This window comes from Branchiostoma floridae, chromosome 17, assembly GCF_000003815.2.
Source record: "Branchiostoma floridae strain S238N-H82 chromosome 17, Bfl_VNyyK, whole genome shotgun sequence".
In the NCBI taxonomy this organism is placed as follows: Eukaryota; Metazoa; Chordata; class Leptocardii; order Amphioxiformes; family Branchiostomatidae; genus Branchiostoma; species Branchiostoma floridae.
The window spans coordinates 17,293,241-17,311,326 of record NC_049995.1 but is presented as its reverse complement, the minus strand read 5'-3'; the positions used below and the strand labels follow the sequence as shown (position 1 = coordinate 17,311,326).

Sequence of the window (18,086 nt, the reverse complement as noted above, 5' to 3'; positions counted from 1 at the left end):
AATTTTTGTATTTTCTATTTTCAAGAGAAGGTATGAAGCTCAATCGGTGTGTAATTCTTTTACACTTGATGTGTTCTTTACATTTGATCAAGGAGCTTTTATCAAGTTGATAAAAGCTCCTTGATTTGATATGTATAAGGACTCATCTCAATAGCCCTGAAGAGTAACTTGAAGTGCATAAGGAGATGTGACAACCCCTCCATGGTGTATATAGGAAAATATATCAAAGAATTCTAGACGCTAGAAACTCCTCCAATGATTGTAAAAGCCCATTTCCCATACTACACACACTTGTATTAGCTGGTACATAAGCCCTATAGAACTGCAGTTATGTACCTTACATGTAGATGTCATACCTCGTACCTTGTACAATTGGTGTGCAATAAAGTTATTACAGAGTATCATTATTATGTTCTGTCTGTGGCTGCATTTGGTTTTGACACAAGAATGTAATGACTAAAATGGGTAACACTCTGAGGTTAAATTTTGTTTTGTTTCAGAGCTTTTATCAAAGGGACTTCTTACAAAACTGTTGGGACAGACAAAATTTCCCTGATCTGGCCATAAATTTGATTTTCATGACATGAAATTCATGAAAACACATTTTTATAAGCTTGACATGACAGATTTCACAACAAAAGTTTACAACATGGGCTTCCAATTTCTAGTTGTGTCAACTCGCTAAACATTAATCATGTTTAACGCCTTCCAATGTGCTTGATGGACAATATCTGGAAGCTGGAGACAACCCTGTATGGAACATACCATCTAACTGCAGAGACCAGGTATGATTAAACCTTTCTCAAGCCCAAACATGTTACAATAATAATTCTGTAGTTTTCAGTTACCTGGTGTGTAGAAGGCTGCTTACCAGGTATGCAATACAAACAAACAAAATTTTCTTCCACTTTAACTAAGCGTGTAACTTGTTCAGCGTTGAAGTGGCCCAAATACTTTAGGATAATTTCTTTCAGCCATGGATACTAAGAAACTGTTCCAAATTGATATTCAGTAAAAATATTCTTTACCATTCTGTGTGCCTAAACTGTGACCACATCCCAATATTTTGTCTGATATTTTGTGAGGTGATCATGAACTGGATATTCACACTGGAGACAGAAATGTTGAGTGGAATAACTTGAAAAAGTTGGTAAACAGGTGCTAGATTTAATGCAATAATCATGCTTCATGATATATTCAGTACTTGCATGGAAGACATATCCTGAGCGAAATATATTTCATTAAGGTTCTCCTTCCCCATAGCTTGTACATAGAGCCCGGTGTGGTCAGGTGTAGTGTTAAGGCCTAGGAAAACACATGTTGTGTTTCGGTTTCTGTCCTGAAAAAATTAGAGTCGGTTATAAAATTATATAATATAAACCCGGGGCCGCCCTAAGATGCTACGCTTTTTACGCGCTCGAACTCACGGCGCTCCATCATTAGTTGCCAAAGAGTGGTCGAGTTTTGATCAATCAATTTTTAACACATTCATCTTAAGACCATACTTGGATAAGGAAGGCATCCATACTGTTCATGAAGCCTTCACCCTCCGCGTTACAGCTGGCAAACGCTGAGGACGTTATCGTGAATATAACTTCCGATTTTGAGCTGCGTTAGACAGTGCGCCCTAACTTGACACGCTTTTGTAATTTGCTCTCTTCGGAAGCTGGTGACCAATTTTAGATAAACATAAATAACAATTCTAATTCTATGATATATTAGCTTTCTTTTGACAGTAGAATTGTGATTGTGTGTGCTTCTTGTCTCCCGCGAGGAGGGCTAAATCTTTCACAATCCAGGTCGTGTTTTCATGGGAAATGGGCGAAATGCACTGAATGTGGCGGCCCGACTAACAAAATCATTACGAAAAACGACAACACCAAAATCAAAAAAAAAACTCTGTACGTATTGGGAAACATATTCGACATCACTCTGTGAAGTTTCATTTTTATAGATGGCACGAATCATTTGTTAGAGGAACAAATCTTTGGGGCGTTTGCTCGTCTACCACCTTCGGGGACACACTCCCTGGGGAAAACAACGGCGGTGATGCTTACGTTGTTTTTTCTATGGCCAGTCTTCTACTCAACAAACATTTGAAGACAAATATTTGTAGTGTTTTGTGAAGCTTTATTTCTTATGTGTATGACAGTTGTGTGGCTGTTTTGTACAGGTTGTATATTTAGGAACACGAGCCACCAATACCTAGTAACAGATGACCACAGTGATTCGGCGCTACCAACATTATTGTGAAAAGTCTGTCTTCAAAAAAAAGGGAAGTGAATATGTGTAAGTATTTTTTTAATGGAAAAAACAGCTGTTTGTTTGGACTTGGTATATTTACCTTTCTAATCATCATAGTCAGTGGCAACAAACACGGCGTACTTATGCATAATAAGATCAGCAAAAAATCTGTGCCATCTTAGGGCAGGAGGCATCTTAGGGCGGCCCTGTTATATGGGGATTATCTTTTTCTTTCTTGTAATTTATTTTAGGCTGGCCAAAACACGAGTGATACTTATTGCAATACAGGTGAACAAATTGAAATGCATGAGGACACTTGTCTTTCAATGCCAAACTTTAATTTTGTGTATAATAGACAGTTAACACATGTTTTAACTTCAATCAGGCTGAATAAAAATTCTAACTCCACTGTCCAACCCCCCAAAAGTCTAGGATAGGAAGGTTTTTCTAGGGTACTGATAGGGAAACAGGCACACCACTTGTCACCTACCATTTTATAAAAGCAAATTAAACTTCTATAAAGCACATGTAAGGATGTGGAAACACCCCTAGTTGAGCACCCCTAGTTGAGAATGGTTTGGTCCGGCGCGCAGGTGCACAGGACACTGAAGTCATGGAATGAAATTATAATAATGACATCTCGTCCCTATCCCTGCTAGCTCCGAGTCATGCTTGCGTCGCCCACCGGCCGTGTTAGAACGACTGAGAACTTGTGAAAGGTGTGTAACACACACAATTGAACACGTAAATTTTACTTGTACGCGTCACGTACATGTATGTGTTAAGTAGCTTTGTGTCATTTTTAGCCTGAGGCTGAAACCGGTTTCGTAGCTTTGGAGGGCTTACTTCACAAGGTCAAAAGGACAACAAAATGGCGGCTGCACCGTCAAGCTTGGGGACACAGTTTCAAGAAGAACTGACCTGCAACATCTGCCTGGAGCTGTTAACCAGGCCCAAGGTGCTGCCCTGTCAGCACACCTTCTGTCAGGACTGTCTACAGGACCATGCAGGGAGGGGAGGGGCCTTCCAGTGCCCAATCTGTCGTCAGCAGGTCAGGCTACCACCCCAGGGGGTCACAGGTTTGCCAGACAACCACCTAGTTACAAGTCTGTGTGAGAGGCTGCAAAACCAGGCTACACTGTCAGGGGAAACAAGGGAACAGCCCCAGTCTGGATACAGTTGCAGCTTTCACCCCTCTGAGGTGCTCGAACTTTACTGTAAACAGTGTCAGATTCCAATTTGCAAACAGTGTTTAGAACAGGCTCATGATGGCCATGGCACAACAACCATCAAAAAAGCTGCACAGGAAAGGAGTTCTACAGTCCAGGCCTTGATCAATGAGGGGAGGAACATTCTGGAAAGTTACTACAGCTTCATCAGAGGTCTGAGGAAAAAGGAGAAAAACCTGAATGAACAGAAACAGCAGAGAGACAACAGCATCATTCAGGCCTACAACCAAATGGTGCAGAAACTCACAGAAAGAAAGGACCACCTATTGTCTGAATCACAACAAATACACAACAAGACTTTTGAGGAAATACAGATTGAAAGGGACAGGGTGTTTGCAGATGTCAATAAACTGTCTGCTGCCTGTGATCGAGCAGAACAAGAACTGCAGCAGGGATGGGTCGAATTTCTCAGTCAGGAAACTACTTTGACAGAGGTGGTAGGAAAGTACAGAGGAAAAGCAGCACCAACTCCAGTACAAACCCAGCCTGCTGTCTTTCAGCCCACAGAAACCCCAGTGCCAGTATTGGGACATGTAACAGTCCAGTCTCTCCCATCTGCACCTATACCAGCAGCACCTGCTGCAAGGGGCAGAAGTCATCGCAGAAGGAAAGGGAAGCATCAACCTACACCAATCCTAGCACTACTTGCGTCTACTACTAATGTAGCAACGGGCAGGGGTCTTCGCCATGGTTGCCAAAGGCAAGGGGAGCCTCAGTCTCATGATCAGACGACAACATTTGGTAGAAGGGGACATGGACCAAGAGAGTTCAAGGGTCCACATGGTGTCACAGTGTCAGATGAAGGAGAGATCTTTGTAGCAGACAATGGGAACCTGAGAATCCAAGTCTTCACCCTGCAGGGAACATTTGTGAGACAGTTCCCAACAGTCGTGTCAGGTGGACAGGAGATGGAACCAGAGGATGTTGCCATGGACGGGAAGGGGAACCTGTGGGTGGTGGGGAGGACAGGCTATGCTGACTCTGCTGTGCAATACAACAAACAGGGTAGGGTGCTGAGGAAGTTTGACCTACAGGAGTCAGAGGAAAACAGAGGAGTTGCCGTGGATACCAGGAGGAACCACATCCTCATCACACAAGCCATAGACTTGTTCAGCCCACATGGTGAAGTTTTGGTATTCAGGCCAGATGGGACACTTGTGAGAACTGTGGGTCAGCAGCAGTGGATGAAGCATCCATGGTACATCACTGTGGATGGGGAAGGGAACATTCTTGTGTCAGACTGGGACAATCACCGTGTCTATGTGTACAACAAGGACGGACAGTTTCTGTTCCAGTTTGGAGGTAAGGGAAGTGGTGAAGGTCAGCTGAAGGATCCCCATGGCATCTGTACAGACAGGGCAGGTAACATCATTGTGGCAGACAGTCGAAACAGCCGTGTGGAGATCTTTGACAAGACAGGAAAATTCCTCAAACACATCACTACTGACATGGAATGGCCATGTGCTGTTGCCATGGCACCACAGGGACAGCTGGTAGTGACTGATGTTAGGATAAACACAGTCTCCATATTTCCCACCTACTGAACCTGAGTCAGGTGAGGAGCAAACTGTACCACTCTGCAGTCTCACTGCCTGGATTCATTTCACAAACTTTGAAAAAGTCATTTTTAAGAAATGGTGTATGTTAACAAAGTGAGGTGACTGTAAATGCCTGTAAGTACCCAAGGATGTAATTTTGCGGTGGCGGCAAAGTGGAATATTTTTGGTGGTTTTGAGTTTGAGTACTCCTATACTGTAATGGAAAATGTTAATGGTTTTGAGTTTGTGGCGATGTGGCCATTGCAAAAAACGTGAACATTTCTTCAATTACTGACAGTTACAGTTACTGTAACTGTATGTGATCTAACCCATTAGGACTAGATACCATCAATTCTGCACTGCACTCAATAAAATTTAATGTGGATGGTGCTTAAGTGCGCATGGCAGGGGAACTTAGGGGAACTGGTAGCATATGGTAAAGGGAAAACATTAGCAACGGTTTTGAGTTTGCAGTGAAGCAGACACTGCAAAAACCGCGAAGTTCAACATAAAACCACTGCAAACATTTTTGCATTTACAATCATATAATAATATATATATGATTTAACCCACTAGGACATGTAAATATCATTGATTCTGCACTGTACTTATTAGTGTTGTATATTTGTTCATACTGTATTTTATGTATGACAGGGGAAGTTGTAAAGGTATTTATACACCTGTTTTGTCCCCATCACTTTGTTAAAAATACAAGTAAAACCAAAAAAATCTCCAAAATATTTAAAAAAATTAGAAAATCACCAAAGTCATTATCACTCTTCACATTAAATATATTTGTGAGTTCAATTGAGGTACATTAGCCTTTAACTGTAGCAACATGTTATGTAACCCATAGATGCCATATTCATCAGTGCCATGTACGATTGGTTTGCAATAAAGCTATTACAGAGTTATTATTATATTATGTCAGTGGGCGCGTTTGGTTTTGACACAGGATTATGTAATGACTAAAATGTGTAACAGATGTAAAATACTTCACCAAGTTCAAAATTAATGCAGAGCCAACGTTTTGACGACAGTCTGTCATCTTCGTCAGGGCTATACTGGAGTACAGGTCCTGGAGTACATCGAAAAGTTGGCTATTAACAAGATGGTTTTGCATATTAAAGAACTTTAAATTTGTGATTAAGTATTTTACCAACCTGATGAAATTATTCACTGAAAGACGTAAAGTTTTGTTCTGTTTCAAAGCTTTTATCAAAAGGACTTCTTACAAAACTGTTGGAACAGACAAAAATTTACCTGGTCTGCCCATAACTCTGATTTTCATGACATGAAATTCATGAAATGTATTTTTACAAATGTATAAGCTTGAAAAAACAGATTTCACAACAAAAGTTTACAACATGGGCTTCCAATTTCTAGAGGTACCAAATATTACCTTTTTCTTGCAACACCCCAAAAATTTGTCCTGACTAAACACATTACAATGGGCTTGATGGGCAGAAACTGAAAGCTAGAGACAACCCTGCATGGAACATACCATTACTGCAGGGACCTGGTATGATTAGCCATTCTCAACCTTAAACATATTAAATCTATCAGATATGCAGTTTGTACACTTCAGTCAGTATAAACCTGGTGTGTTACGCCACCATAGGGTAGTTTACAGGTTATGCAATACAAACAAAAGAATTCTCTTTAAGTAAATAACTTGAGTGACACTATGTAACTTGTTCCACTTTGAAATGATCACTTCCTTCAGTCCAGCACTCGCAGAAACTCTGTGCCTATTAGTAATTGATAAACAGTGACTAGATTGTGACCACACCCTGATATTTTGTCTGATACTTTAATTTGTACTTTGTGAGGTGAAGCGATTTGGTACCTCTAGCCACTCCTCCTGGCCCATCAACTTCAACAGGTAGTCAACTCTCCAACCCGCGGGGAAGCAACTTTAGATGTGGTTATAACCAACCTGAAGTCGTACTACAATGCCCCAGCGGTGATCAACCCTATAGGAAACAGCGACCACAAAGCAGTTTGGTGGCAACCTAGGGTTCACCCGAAGACACCGAATAAGACCAAGGACGTGCTCGTGCGCCCCATGCCGGACTCTAGTCTTCGTGCATTCGGACGCTGGATCACAACACATAACTGGGATGAAGTGCTCGAAGAAGCCACCGTGGACAGTAAGACATTAGCTTTCTATCGCACCCTCCACGAAGCAATGGACAGATTCTTTCCCGAGAAGAAGGCAAAACTACACCACAAGGACAAGCCCTGGTTCACCGCTGCACTAAAGAGTTTGATTCACAAGAGACAGCGAGCACACAGTAACGGACAAATGACTCTCTACAGGTTCCTTCGAAACAAGATAGCCAGGGACATTCTACAAGAAAAGAAAACCTACTACAAGGACCACATCGAGGACATGAAGACGACTCACCCGTCGGAATGGCACAAGTCTATCCGACGCCTTGCGAACTGGTCTGCTCCCTCGGCTACGATCCATGTTCCGGACATAGATCTGAGCAACAAGGCAGGCTAGAGGAGGCATCCGGCCTATCCCACAATACATTGCGGTTTCCGGTCTACGCCAGATATATACGTTGGACCGGAAGTTCTAGTTCATTCGAAACTATGTCGGCGCCTCAGACGGATGGGAAAGCGGTGTCTCCCGGCTTTTCGTCCTGTAAGCATAATAATATAAATAATAAAGACAGCTAATGTTCTATGAGGCAGATAATGTGTATGAAACATATGGAATTCCAGATAAGGATAGAGACATAGTAACCTTAGCGGGAATGAGGGAAAATCATAAAGAGCGGATTAACTCAGCATTGTACCAAACACTTTCTAGGTACATCGAGCGGACAAACAGGTTCATTCAATCATTCTCTTGCTGATATCATGCACGAGTAAGCACCATGGGAATAAAACCACGTGAAACCAGATCACAAGCACCTTGAACCGGAAGCAGAATGAACCGGAAGTATAACGTTACAGCACCTTGAGTCTACGTCTAGCGCAACACAGTAGACGGAACCAGCCTCACGGAAAACAGGGATATCAAATAATTTGTCAGTTTGTACCGTATCGATAAGTCGCTATTCCTGACATGGGAATGCTTACAAGCTGATATTGTGTCTGCCAACCTGCGGTGCGGCCGATTTTCTCTGGTAGCTTCAAATTGACAGCGATAATTATTATTATTATTATAATCCCGGGGCTGCCGACAAACAACACAAGTGCCAGCGCAAGGTCACCAAAAATTCCCCGCACCAAAGCTGCTTGGAGTGGCCAGACGTTGTGTGGCAAAGGTGAGTCTCTACCATCTATCCTTGCACAATTTTGTGTCTCTGGCATCCTTTGTAAACTCAACCTCCTTGGTAAACTATTTTCTCCGTATTTTCTTACAAACAGTCGCCGTATCGGGCGAATGTAAGTTGTTGGGGGGAGGGGGGCAAAGCTTGTATGTGCGGAGGAGACATGAACCGCAAATACCATGACGTTTTTAACAAAACCAACGTAGAATTTCAATATTAGAACATATGTTTCAATTTTGATTGGATTAAAAATCTGGGAGGGGCGACAAAATTGTGCTACAAATCTGTTTCAGGGCTCAAAATACCACCTACATATGCATGTTAGTGCAGGTAAAATTGGAGTTTTTTCAGGTATTTCTGGTGTCTACCTGCACCTATATTAAAATTGCACTGCTCCATATACTAGGTTTTATACATAAATGTCCTGGAGATGTAGGTGAATTTGATTGTTATTAGCTCAGCATTGACTGTTACCACCTATTAAGTATATATAAAAAAATGGTTCCTGAACAATTTTAGTATGATCCATACTTTCAAAATTCAGAATGGTGCAGGTTAAATTTGTCTGGTGTAGGTAATTTTCAGTGTTACCTGCACCAGTGCAGGTATGCAGAAAAAAGTATTTCGAGCCCTGGTTTTAGATCCAGCGTCGTGTGTACACTGCTGTGCTAATTTTTAGCAGGGCCAATACTTAAAATCAGTCAAGTCTAATTTTCCTGCTTGTAATGATATGGACAATAGTAAACCGTTACAGTAATGTCCTGATCTTATGATCAGTTAGGCCTGGATGATGTATGCATGGGCTGGCATTTTTGCTGGAAACCTTTACAGTTACAAGGTTGGCAATGTAAATGTAAATGTAAAATTTTCCAGCAAAAATGCCAACCCATTCATACGTCATCCAGGTGTAACAGTACTGTTCAAGTACGGCCAACCGACCATGCAAAATGGCTTTGAGCCTTTTGGCATAATCAGTTGCGTACTTGGTTTTGTGAGTTTGGCTGCCCGGGTCCAGTGTGATAGGTCGCAGATTCGAATCCCGGGGTTGAGCTTGCGGTAAAAACTGTTCTACTCGCCTCTAGCGTTTCACAGGACTAATCATGATTAAAATTTAAGTGTGCCTATCGTTATTTCTGTATCATGGATTCAATCTTATCCCTCAATACAGTGGTTCGACGAGGGCGGTGAATTCTAAAGCACACCTTAGAGATGGGAGTGGGAAGGCATCACGCCTTCGTCAGTTGACCCCCATCAACCACTGCATGCAGACAGCCTTGATGACTTGGACTACAGTGATGAAGACAGTGAGTTGTGAAGCAGTAACATGTTTAAAGATTATGCCACAGAATAATAATAAAAATATGTGGTGATTGCAGTCTTTCAGTAGTATCTAATACACTTTATGGAAAATGTAAGATGTTGCAACTGTAATACTGTATATACACGGTACACCGTATGGAAAACTCAAGACGGTGATATCTAAAGCCTTAGTAAAGGAAGTTGCATAACTCTATTGTCTATAGTATATACTAGTGATATAGTAGTAATTGTGGTACAACATGTTGTATCTGTCATAATTTACAGAGAAGACAAATCACTATTATACACATTGTTTTTGTCATCTGCTCCCCACTTGCCTTTCTTCACAACTGCTATTGAAGCTCCAAACCCATTCTGTACAGGGTGTAGTTCAAACTTGGGTGTAGATGGTAATGTAACAGATCCAATTTCTTCTCTCTTCATTGCTTTTGTAACTTTCAGAATCATCTCAACAGGCATGTAACCAATAACTTTCCAGTGGTTTACCAAGGCATCGATTTTAATAGCATTTCTGTCCTAATGGTTGTCCGGTTCAAAGTCCAATCTAACTGGAACAGGCCTCATGTTGACTAACATTTTGTCTTTTACAGCTGCAAGAGTGTCTTGGTATTTCCTTTCTCGTGTCAAGCCGCACTGTTCAATGGTGGCTGCCTCCAATTCTTCATCATCATCACTGTCTTCACTCTCTACTGGAGATGGATGGGAAGTGGCTGATGCAGGAGTGAGGGAGCCACTTGCTGGGCAGCAATATGGACAGTCTCCATAATCCAGCACCGGCATGTTCTCAGGGGTATGGATGCCAGACTGACTAAGAGTTGGCACAGTCAGTGGGACTTTTGTGATGTGCTCCCATTCCCATATGCATATTGCAGTTGTTACGGCACTGCAGGAGAACTTCCGTGTTTGATATCTTAACTTCTGGACATGCTATATGGCTATCCTTTTCAAATAGTGTATTTGGTATATCTTATAAGTAATTGGTGAAGTGTTGATCCCCTAGTGGCTTCTTTTGGAACTACAGGGGCCAATTTAGTGTTGATAGCTTACATTATATATGTTATATCAGGAAAATGTGACTTGCTCAATATTACTGTCCCATTGAGGTAGCCAGAGAAATATGGATTTCTTTTGTCAGGAATCGCCTACTTGACACAGTACAAACTGACAATGTTGCAGCACAAAAATTAACATTCCTGTGCAAGTGGGTCAAGTCTGTATGTATATTTTGTATACTGAAACATAGAGGGTTTGTCTTGTAAATATGTTCTTGTACATTGCAACATACAGTATTACAGGTGTAACATCTTACTTGAGCTTTCTGTACAGTATATAGATTTTGATACAAATACAGTTGAAAGCAACCAATTCATATTGTACTGTTGAACAACCGTTAAACATATACTGTGTTACCGTCAATCACAATATTTACATAAAATCTCAAGAATATGAAGCTACAGAGAAAACTGTACTGAATGATTGCAACCCCTACATATCATAGTGTGGCATAGCTTTAAATATACTACTGTGTTGTACCAATAAACGAAGAACATGAGATGTAAAAGCCTCTGTAAATACAACATGTCTATCTTAACTAGAACCACTGATACACATACAATTGTCAGTCTCCAACTGTTGTTGGGGATAAGTGTATGGAAACAACCTACATTGAAAAAGTGCACTTGATTGTATTACGGCAATAAATAATTGAAGTCATTCTGTGAAATTGTCTTCATTTTATTATTTATTTGTCAAAAAACAGAACTTGTTACACAACACTGCTTAAAGTCTTCACACCACCCAAAGTAGAAAGAAGGTTGAAAACAATGTGCCTAGTTTTGCGTATATTATTCAAGAAAACAAGGGGTACTTGTATGTTTGTGTATATATCAAAATATGTACACACGTGTCGAGTTCAAAATATAAGAATTGTTCAGTAGACGTGAATGTGCGCCTGTATCTTCATTCACTGGTGGCAGACCCACTGCAAATTTGTGGAATCTCTGCTCTATCCATATATTCCATAATTAAAATCTGCATACATAAACATTGGTATATCCATACATTAGTCACTACATGTATATAGATACTAATTGGGATCTCTGAGTTAGAACTAGTGGCATCTGTACAGCTGTCTTCTGGCTGTGTGGACGTGGACATCTCAACAAGGGGATATCATTTACGTGTTGTTCTCCTATATGGGCCCGGGTTGAAAAGAGCACAAAAATACGGAAGACCGTGTTGTCTTTGGCTAAGCTGTCACAAAACCGGCCAGACATAACCTAAAATGTGTAACATGTTACTGAAAATCACAAAAAATAGTAATTTATTAAAGCTACGTGCCAGGGAGACATCAACGCCGACAGTGAACAACCGTGTAGATATCGTTTACACAACGCAGCCATAGCCCCCCTCCCCCAAATCTCAAATTTCTCAGCAAAATGTGGGGACCTTAGATTATCACGGCACCCAACGCAAGCTAAGACATCATAGTACATGTTAAACATACTGAAAACCTAAGGTCCCCACGATTTTTAGTAACCGAGGCGAAGATTCCGTCCGGGAGCGTCATGAAATGAGCAAATATCTTGATGTTTACGTAACGCTGTTCGAAGATAAAATGCCCAATTCTAACGTATAAAATACATGTTGCCTCCAAAGGAACACATAAATAGAATATTCATTGCCTCTACGAAGACACTAAAAAACAATAGGCCCCTAAAACTGCACAGCCACGGAGCAGAAAGCCCTAAAAGTGGGCAAGACTGGAAATCACCTTCAGCCACACATGACACACAACCGGAAGTCAGGGGTCAAAGGTTAAATTGCATTCTGGGTAACCCCGGATGCCTCCTCTGAAGGCAGGCATAGCGGACGCCATTAACAAGCATTTGTCAGCGATCTGCCAGGCACTGAGACCACTTGACTGCAGCAAATTGCCAACTTACTTACCTTGTTCTCTACCTCCTGAAGTAAGCATATGGGACATGTACCATCGACTCAAGCGTATAAAAGTCTCCAAAGCCCCGGGCCCAGACAACATACCGCCAAGGGTCATTAAGGAGTTTGCTTTTGAGCTATCGACACCAATGGCTGACATTCTGAACTCTTCGCTCAGGGAAGGGAAGGTGCCAGCACCATGGAAAGAAGCCATTGTTGTCCCGGTTCCCAAGGAACTACCGGCTGACCTTGACAAGGTGCGACCAGTGTCACTTACGTCACAATTGGCGAAGATATGCGAAAGCTTTGTTGCAGGTTGGATAATGTCGGACATTCTCCCCCATGTGGATCCTAAGCAATATGGGAACATGAAAAACTGTTCTACGACACATTGCCTAGTCGACTTACTTAACTTCTTTTACGCAGGAGTGGAGAAATCAAAAGTGGGTACGCTGATACTCACTGATTTCTCCAAGGCTTTTGATAGAGTATGCCATACAACCGCTATAGCTAAGCTGATAAGCCTCGGAGCAAGACCATCTGTAATTCCTTGGTTGTGCAGTTTTCTCTCAGATCGCCGACAGTGCGTACGTTACCAGGGAGCATTGTCACATTGGGAAAGCCTGACGTGCGGTATAGCCCAGGGCACCTTGATGGGTCCTCTTGTATTTCTGGCGATGATCAATGATGTTAGACCGGTCACCGAGAACTCACACTGGAAATACGTAGATGACTTCAATCTGGGAGAGATCAGGCTTATCTCTACTCCGTCATCGCTTCAACGTGATCTGAACCACCTTGACAACTGGGCTACGGAAAACCACATGCTACTCAACCCCAAGAAATGCATGGCCATGCACTTCTCTTTCGTGCGCGCCCCCATACAACCTCCAGTGCTGAGTCTTGCAGGGCAGACACTTAAAACCACCACCCAGGCTAGGTTGCTTGGACTCCACATCCGCTCTAACCCGAAATGGGATGACCAGGTGGATGTCATGGTGTCCAAAAGTAGCAAAAGGCTGGTCGTCATCAGCAGGTTGCGACGTTCCGGGGTGCCGATCGCAGACCTTAACACCATATACTGCGGTTATATTAGACCATTACTCGAGTACGCCGCTCCATGCTGGGCTTCAGCACTCACTCAGAGACAGTCGGCCGCCTTAGAGCGGGTGCAGCGAAGGGCATGCAGGTTGATGATGGGGCGTCAGTTCGTCTCTTACACGGCAGCTCTCCAGCACATCGGCCTTGAGCGCCTTTCAACACGTAGACAGAAACTCTGTACTGACTTTGCCTTGAGAGTTGAAAGGTCTCCTCGCTTCTCCACATGGCTGCCCCCTACCCGTGGACAACAACACGGCAGGCAACTCCGCAACTCTGCGCGATACCAACAACCTACTGGGACTAACCGCTACCTAACCAGCGCTATACCGGCAATGATCAAATCATTGAACGAACTGTAGACTCTGCGCATAAACTCCACCAGGAGTCAGGACAATCTGTTTTTAGCTAAAGTTGTATATAGGTCAAGTCAACCAGTTTTAGCATGGTCAGTCTTTTAATATGTATAGTTTTAATCCTATTTTAACTTGTCTTTTAGACATTGCACTCGAATCTGCAATATTTATCCATTATGATATTTATGCTACACGTCTCATTGTATTGTTTATATTATAATTGTACAATATGTTCTTGTGAGTAGCAATAAGGTGCGATATTCGATGTAAACAAGCCTGATAATTCGGCTTTCGAGCCGCAAGTTGGTTGTGAAATAATAAACCATTCTCTCTCTCTCTCTCTCTCTCTCAGCTGTTCTGTGTGGAATAACTTGAAAAAGTACAAATTCGTTTGTACACATATTTAAATTTGATTAATGTTTTCTATCAATACTGCATAGAAGATGCATCCAGAGCATCATTAAAAAATGCTAGTAGGTTATTTTCCCATATATACTCTGCATATAGAGTTGGGTGTGGTTAAGTGTGCTGTTTCGTCACCTACCATTTCATAAAGCAGCTTTATAAAGTACACAACTGAACATGTAAGTTTACACTTCAGGTACAGTTGTGTGCTAATTAGCATTGCATCATTTTGAGCCTAAGGCAGAAACCGGTTCTGTAATTTTGGGGGGCTTACTGCAGAAGGTTGGAAAGACAACAAAATGGCGGCTGCATCGTCAAGTTTGGGGACAGAGTTCCGTGAAGAACTGACCTGCAGCATCTGCCTGGAGCTGTTCACCAGGCCCAAGGTGCTGCCCTGTCAGCACACCTTCTGTCAGGACTGTCTACAGGACCATGCAGGGAGGGGAGGGGTCTTCCAGTGTCCAAACTGTCGTCGGCAGGTCAGACTGCCACATTATCAGGGGGTCGCAGGTTTGCCAGACAACCACCTGGTTACAAGTCTGTGTGAGAGGCTGCAAAACCAGGCTACACTGTCAAGGGAAACAAGGGAACAACCCCAGTCTGGAAACAGGTGCAGTTTTCACCCCTCTGAGGTGCTCAAAGTGTTCTGTAAACAATGTCAGGTTCCAGTTTGTGATCAGTGTTTAGAGCAGGCTCATGATGATCATCGCACAACAACCATCAAAAAAGCTGCACAGGAAAAGAGCTCTACAGTTCAGACTTTGATCAATGAGGGGAGGGACATTCTGGAAAGTTACTTTAGCTTCATCAGAGGCTTGAGGGAAAAAGAGAAAACTCTAAATGAACAAAAACAGCAGAGAGACAACAGCATCATTCAGGCCTACAACCAAATGGTGCAGAAACTCAAAGAAAGAAAGGACCTGTTGTCTGAATCACAACAAATACACAACGAGACTTTTGAGGAAATACAGACTGAAAGGGACAGAGTGTTGGCAGAGGTCAATGAACTGTCTGCTGCCTGTGATCGAGCAGAACAAGAACTGCAGCAGGGATGGGTTGAGTTTCTCGGTCAGCAAACCACTTTGACAGAGGTGGTAGGAAAGTACAGAGGAAAAGCAGCACCGACTCCTGTACAAACCCAGCCTGCTGTCTTTCAGCCTACAGACACCCCAGTGCCAGTATTGGGACATGTGAGGGTCCAGTCTCTCCCATCTGCACCAATCCCAGCAGCACCTGCATCAAGTACTAATGCAGCAAGGGGCAGGGGTGATTGCCATGGTTACCAAAGGCAAGGGGAGCATCAGTCTCATGATCAGAGGGTGACATTTGGTGGAGAGGGATCGGGACCAGGACAGTTCATTTTGCCATATGGTGTTACAGTGTCAGATGAAGGGGAGATTTTTGTAGCAGACTTTGGGAACCAGATAATCCAAGTCTTCACCATGCAGGGAGCATTTGTGAGACAGTTCCCAACAGTCGTGTCAGGTGGAGAGAAGATGGAACCAGAGGATGTGGCCATGGATGGGGAGGGGAACCTGTGGGTGGTGGGGAACCTGTCGGTGGTGACAAAGCCTGCTGACTTTGCTGTGAAGTACAGCAAACAGGGCAGGAGGCTGAGGAAGTTTGACCTACAAAAGACAGAGTGGGACAGAGGAGTTGCCATGGACACCAGGAGGAACCACATCCTCATCACACAAACCATATGCGGCGGGGGACATGGTAAAGTTTTGGTGTACAGGCCAGATGGGACACTTGTGAGAACTGTGGGTCAGCAGCAGGGGATGAAGGAACCATGGTACATCACTGTGGACAGGGAAGGGAATATTTTTGTGTCAGACTACTACAATAAGTGTGTTTTTGTGTACAACGAGGACGGACAATTTCTGTTCCAGTTTGGAGGTAAGGGAAGGGGTGAAGGTCGGCTGAAGAAACCCCGTGGCATCTGTACAGACAGGGCAGGTAACATCATCGTGGCAGACATGGGAAACAGGCGTGTGGAGATGTTTGACAAGACGGGCAGATTCCTCAAACACATCACTACGGACATGACGGAGCCAGAGGCTGTTGCCATGGCACCACAGGGACAGCTGGTAGTGACTGATGTTGAGAAGAACACAGTCTCCATATTTCCCACCTACTGAACCTGAGTCAGGTGAGGAGCAAACTGTACCACTCTGCAGTCTCCCTGACTGATCCTGTTCACAAACTTTGAAGTCGTTTTTAAGAAATGATGTATGTCAATATAGTAAGGGGACTTTAAATGAACTTATGTGTGCAGGGAATCTATTTTGTGGTAGCGGGAAAATGGAGTATTGTAACAGTTGATTGCAATAGCACCATATACAGTAGTCACATACTGTATGGAGAAATGTCTGCGGTTGTGATGCAGCCACCGCAAAAAATTTGAACATAAAAAAAAAAAAAAATGACCAACAACATTTCTGCATTGAATATTTTACAGTAAGATTGAACCCATTAGGACTAGATATCATTGATTCTGCACTCAATTGTAGATGAAAACTACAACTCCAGTGGAAGTGCTAATTAGATATTCGTTAATACGCTGAGGATGGTACTTTTGATAATATTTGGTTGTGAGTTTAATTTTGACACCTTACTGTACAGTACTTGTAATGTTATATTTTAACGAATAGTTTTATTTCCTATTTTCAGTACAAGAGGAAGTATGAATTTCAATTGTAATTTTTTTTTTACACTTAATGTGTCCTTTTGACACAATATACAATGATTTATCTCAATTAACTTGAGCAGTAAATTCAAGTGCACAATGACATGTGGCAACCCCTGAATGGTATACATACGAAAGACATTAGAGATTTTTCCAATGATTGTAAAAACTCATTCTCAACCCATACTAAACACTTAATGTATTAAGTACATAAGTCCTATACAACTGTTACACTAATTATATACTGTATGGCACTGCATAAAATTGTTCCAGCAGAATGCAAGAAACAAATATGAATAATTTGCATAATAAATATCACATTATATAAGTCTTCACTTAGGCTATCTACATGCCAAAAATCATGACGACCTGTCAACACGTTCATATTTTCTCATCAATTATGCAAATGAGATCATCATTTGCATGATAAATATGTACTGACATTTCTCTCTTTCTCAGCTACATATGTGACAAATTTTAAAGTCCTATCATGGAATGTAGTGGATTTATAAAATATCCTCATTAATTATGCAAATTAGCTGTTGATTTGCATAATTGGTATCTCATTATGTAGGTCTTCACTTACGCTACCTACATACCAAAAAACATGATGATCCGTCAACTTGTTCATATTTTTTCATTAATTATGCAAATGAGGTCATCATTTGCATCATTGATATCTATCGACATTTCTTTCCTTCCCAGCTACATATGTGAAAAGTTTGAAAGTCCTATCATGGAATGCAGTGGATTTATAAATTTTCCTTATTAATTATGCAAATTAGCTGTTGATTTGCATAATTAGTATACCATTATGCAAGTTATCACTCATTCTATCTACATACCAAAAATCATGACGATCCGTCAAAACGTTGTAGAGTTATTCTCGTTCAAAGTTTGAAAGGAGACCGGTGCCTGCAGTTCCAAAAAAGCCGCTAGGGGGCCCAAACTCACAACACTTACTCTCTGCCTTGAGGACT

At 42.1% G+C, this 18,086-nt stretch overlaps 2 protein-coding genes and 1 long non-coding RNA gene across 3 annotated transcripts; all 3 read left to right on the top strand.

Annotated features, from left to right (window-relative positions):
- Nucleotides 1–7,976: 7,976 nt before the first annotated feature.
- Nucleotides 7,977–11,344, top strand: LOC118405162. Its single transcript, XR_004829848.1, has 3 exons — nt 7,977–8,295; nt 9,470–9,605; nt 10,212–11,344. It is a non-coding gene; the product is annotated as an uncharacterized LOC118405162 (long non-coding RNA).
- Nucleotides 11,345–13,235: 1,891 nt separating this feature from the next.
- LOC118404414 lies at nt 13,236–14,018 on the top strand. The gene has a single exon (XM_035803484.1). The coding sequence runs from the start codon at nt 13,236–13,238 to the stop codon at nt 14,016–14,018; it is 783 nt and encodes a 260-aa protein (XP_035659377.1).
- A 1,289-nt stretch (nt 14,019–15,307) lies between these two features.
- LOC118404413 (E3 ubiquitin-protein ligase TRIM71-like) lies at nt 15,308–16,661 on the top strand. The gene has a single exon (XM_035803483.1). The coding sequence runs from the start codon at nt 15,308–15,310 to the stop codon at nt 16,556–16,558; it is 1,251 nt and encodes a 416-aa protein (XP_035659376.1). The 3' UTR covers nt 16,559–16,661.
- Nucleotides 16,662–18,086: the final 1,425 nt, after the last annotated feature.

Excerpts from the sequence above, each read along its gene's own strand:
- LOC118404414 (XM_035803484.1), top strand. The coding sequence starts at position 13,236 with ATGATCAATGATGTTAGACCGGTCACCGAGAACTCACACTGGAAATAC.
- LOC118404413 (XM_035803483.1), top strand. The coding sequence starts at position 15,308 with ATGGTGCAGAAACTCAAAGAAAGAAAGGACCTGTTGTCTGAATCACAA.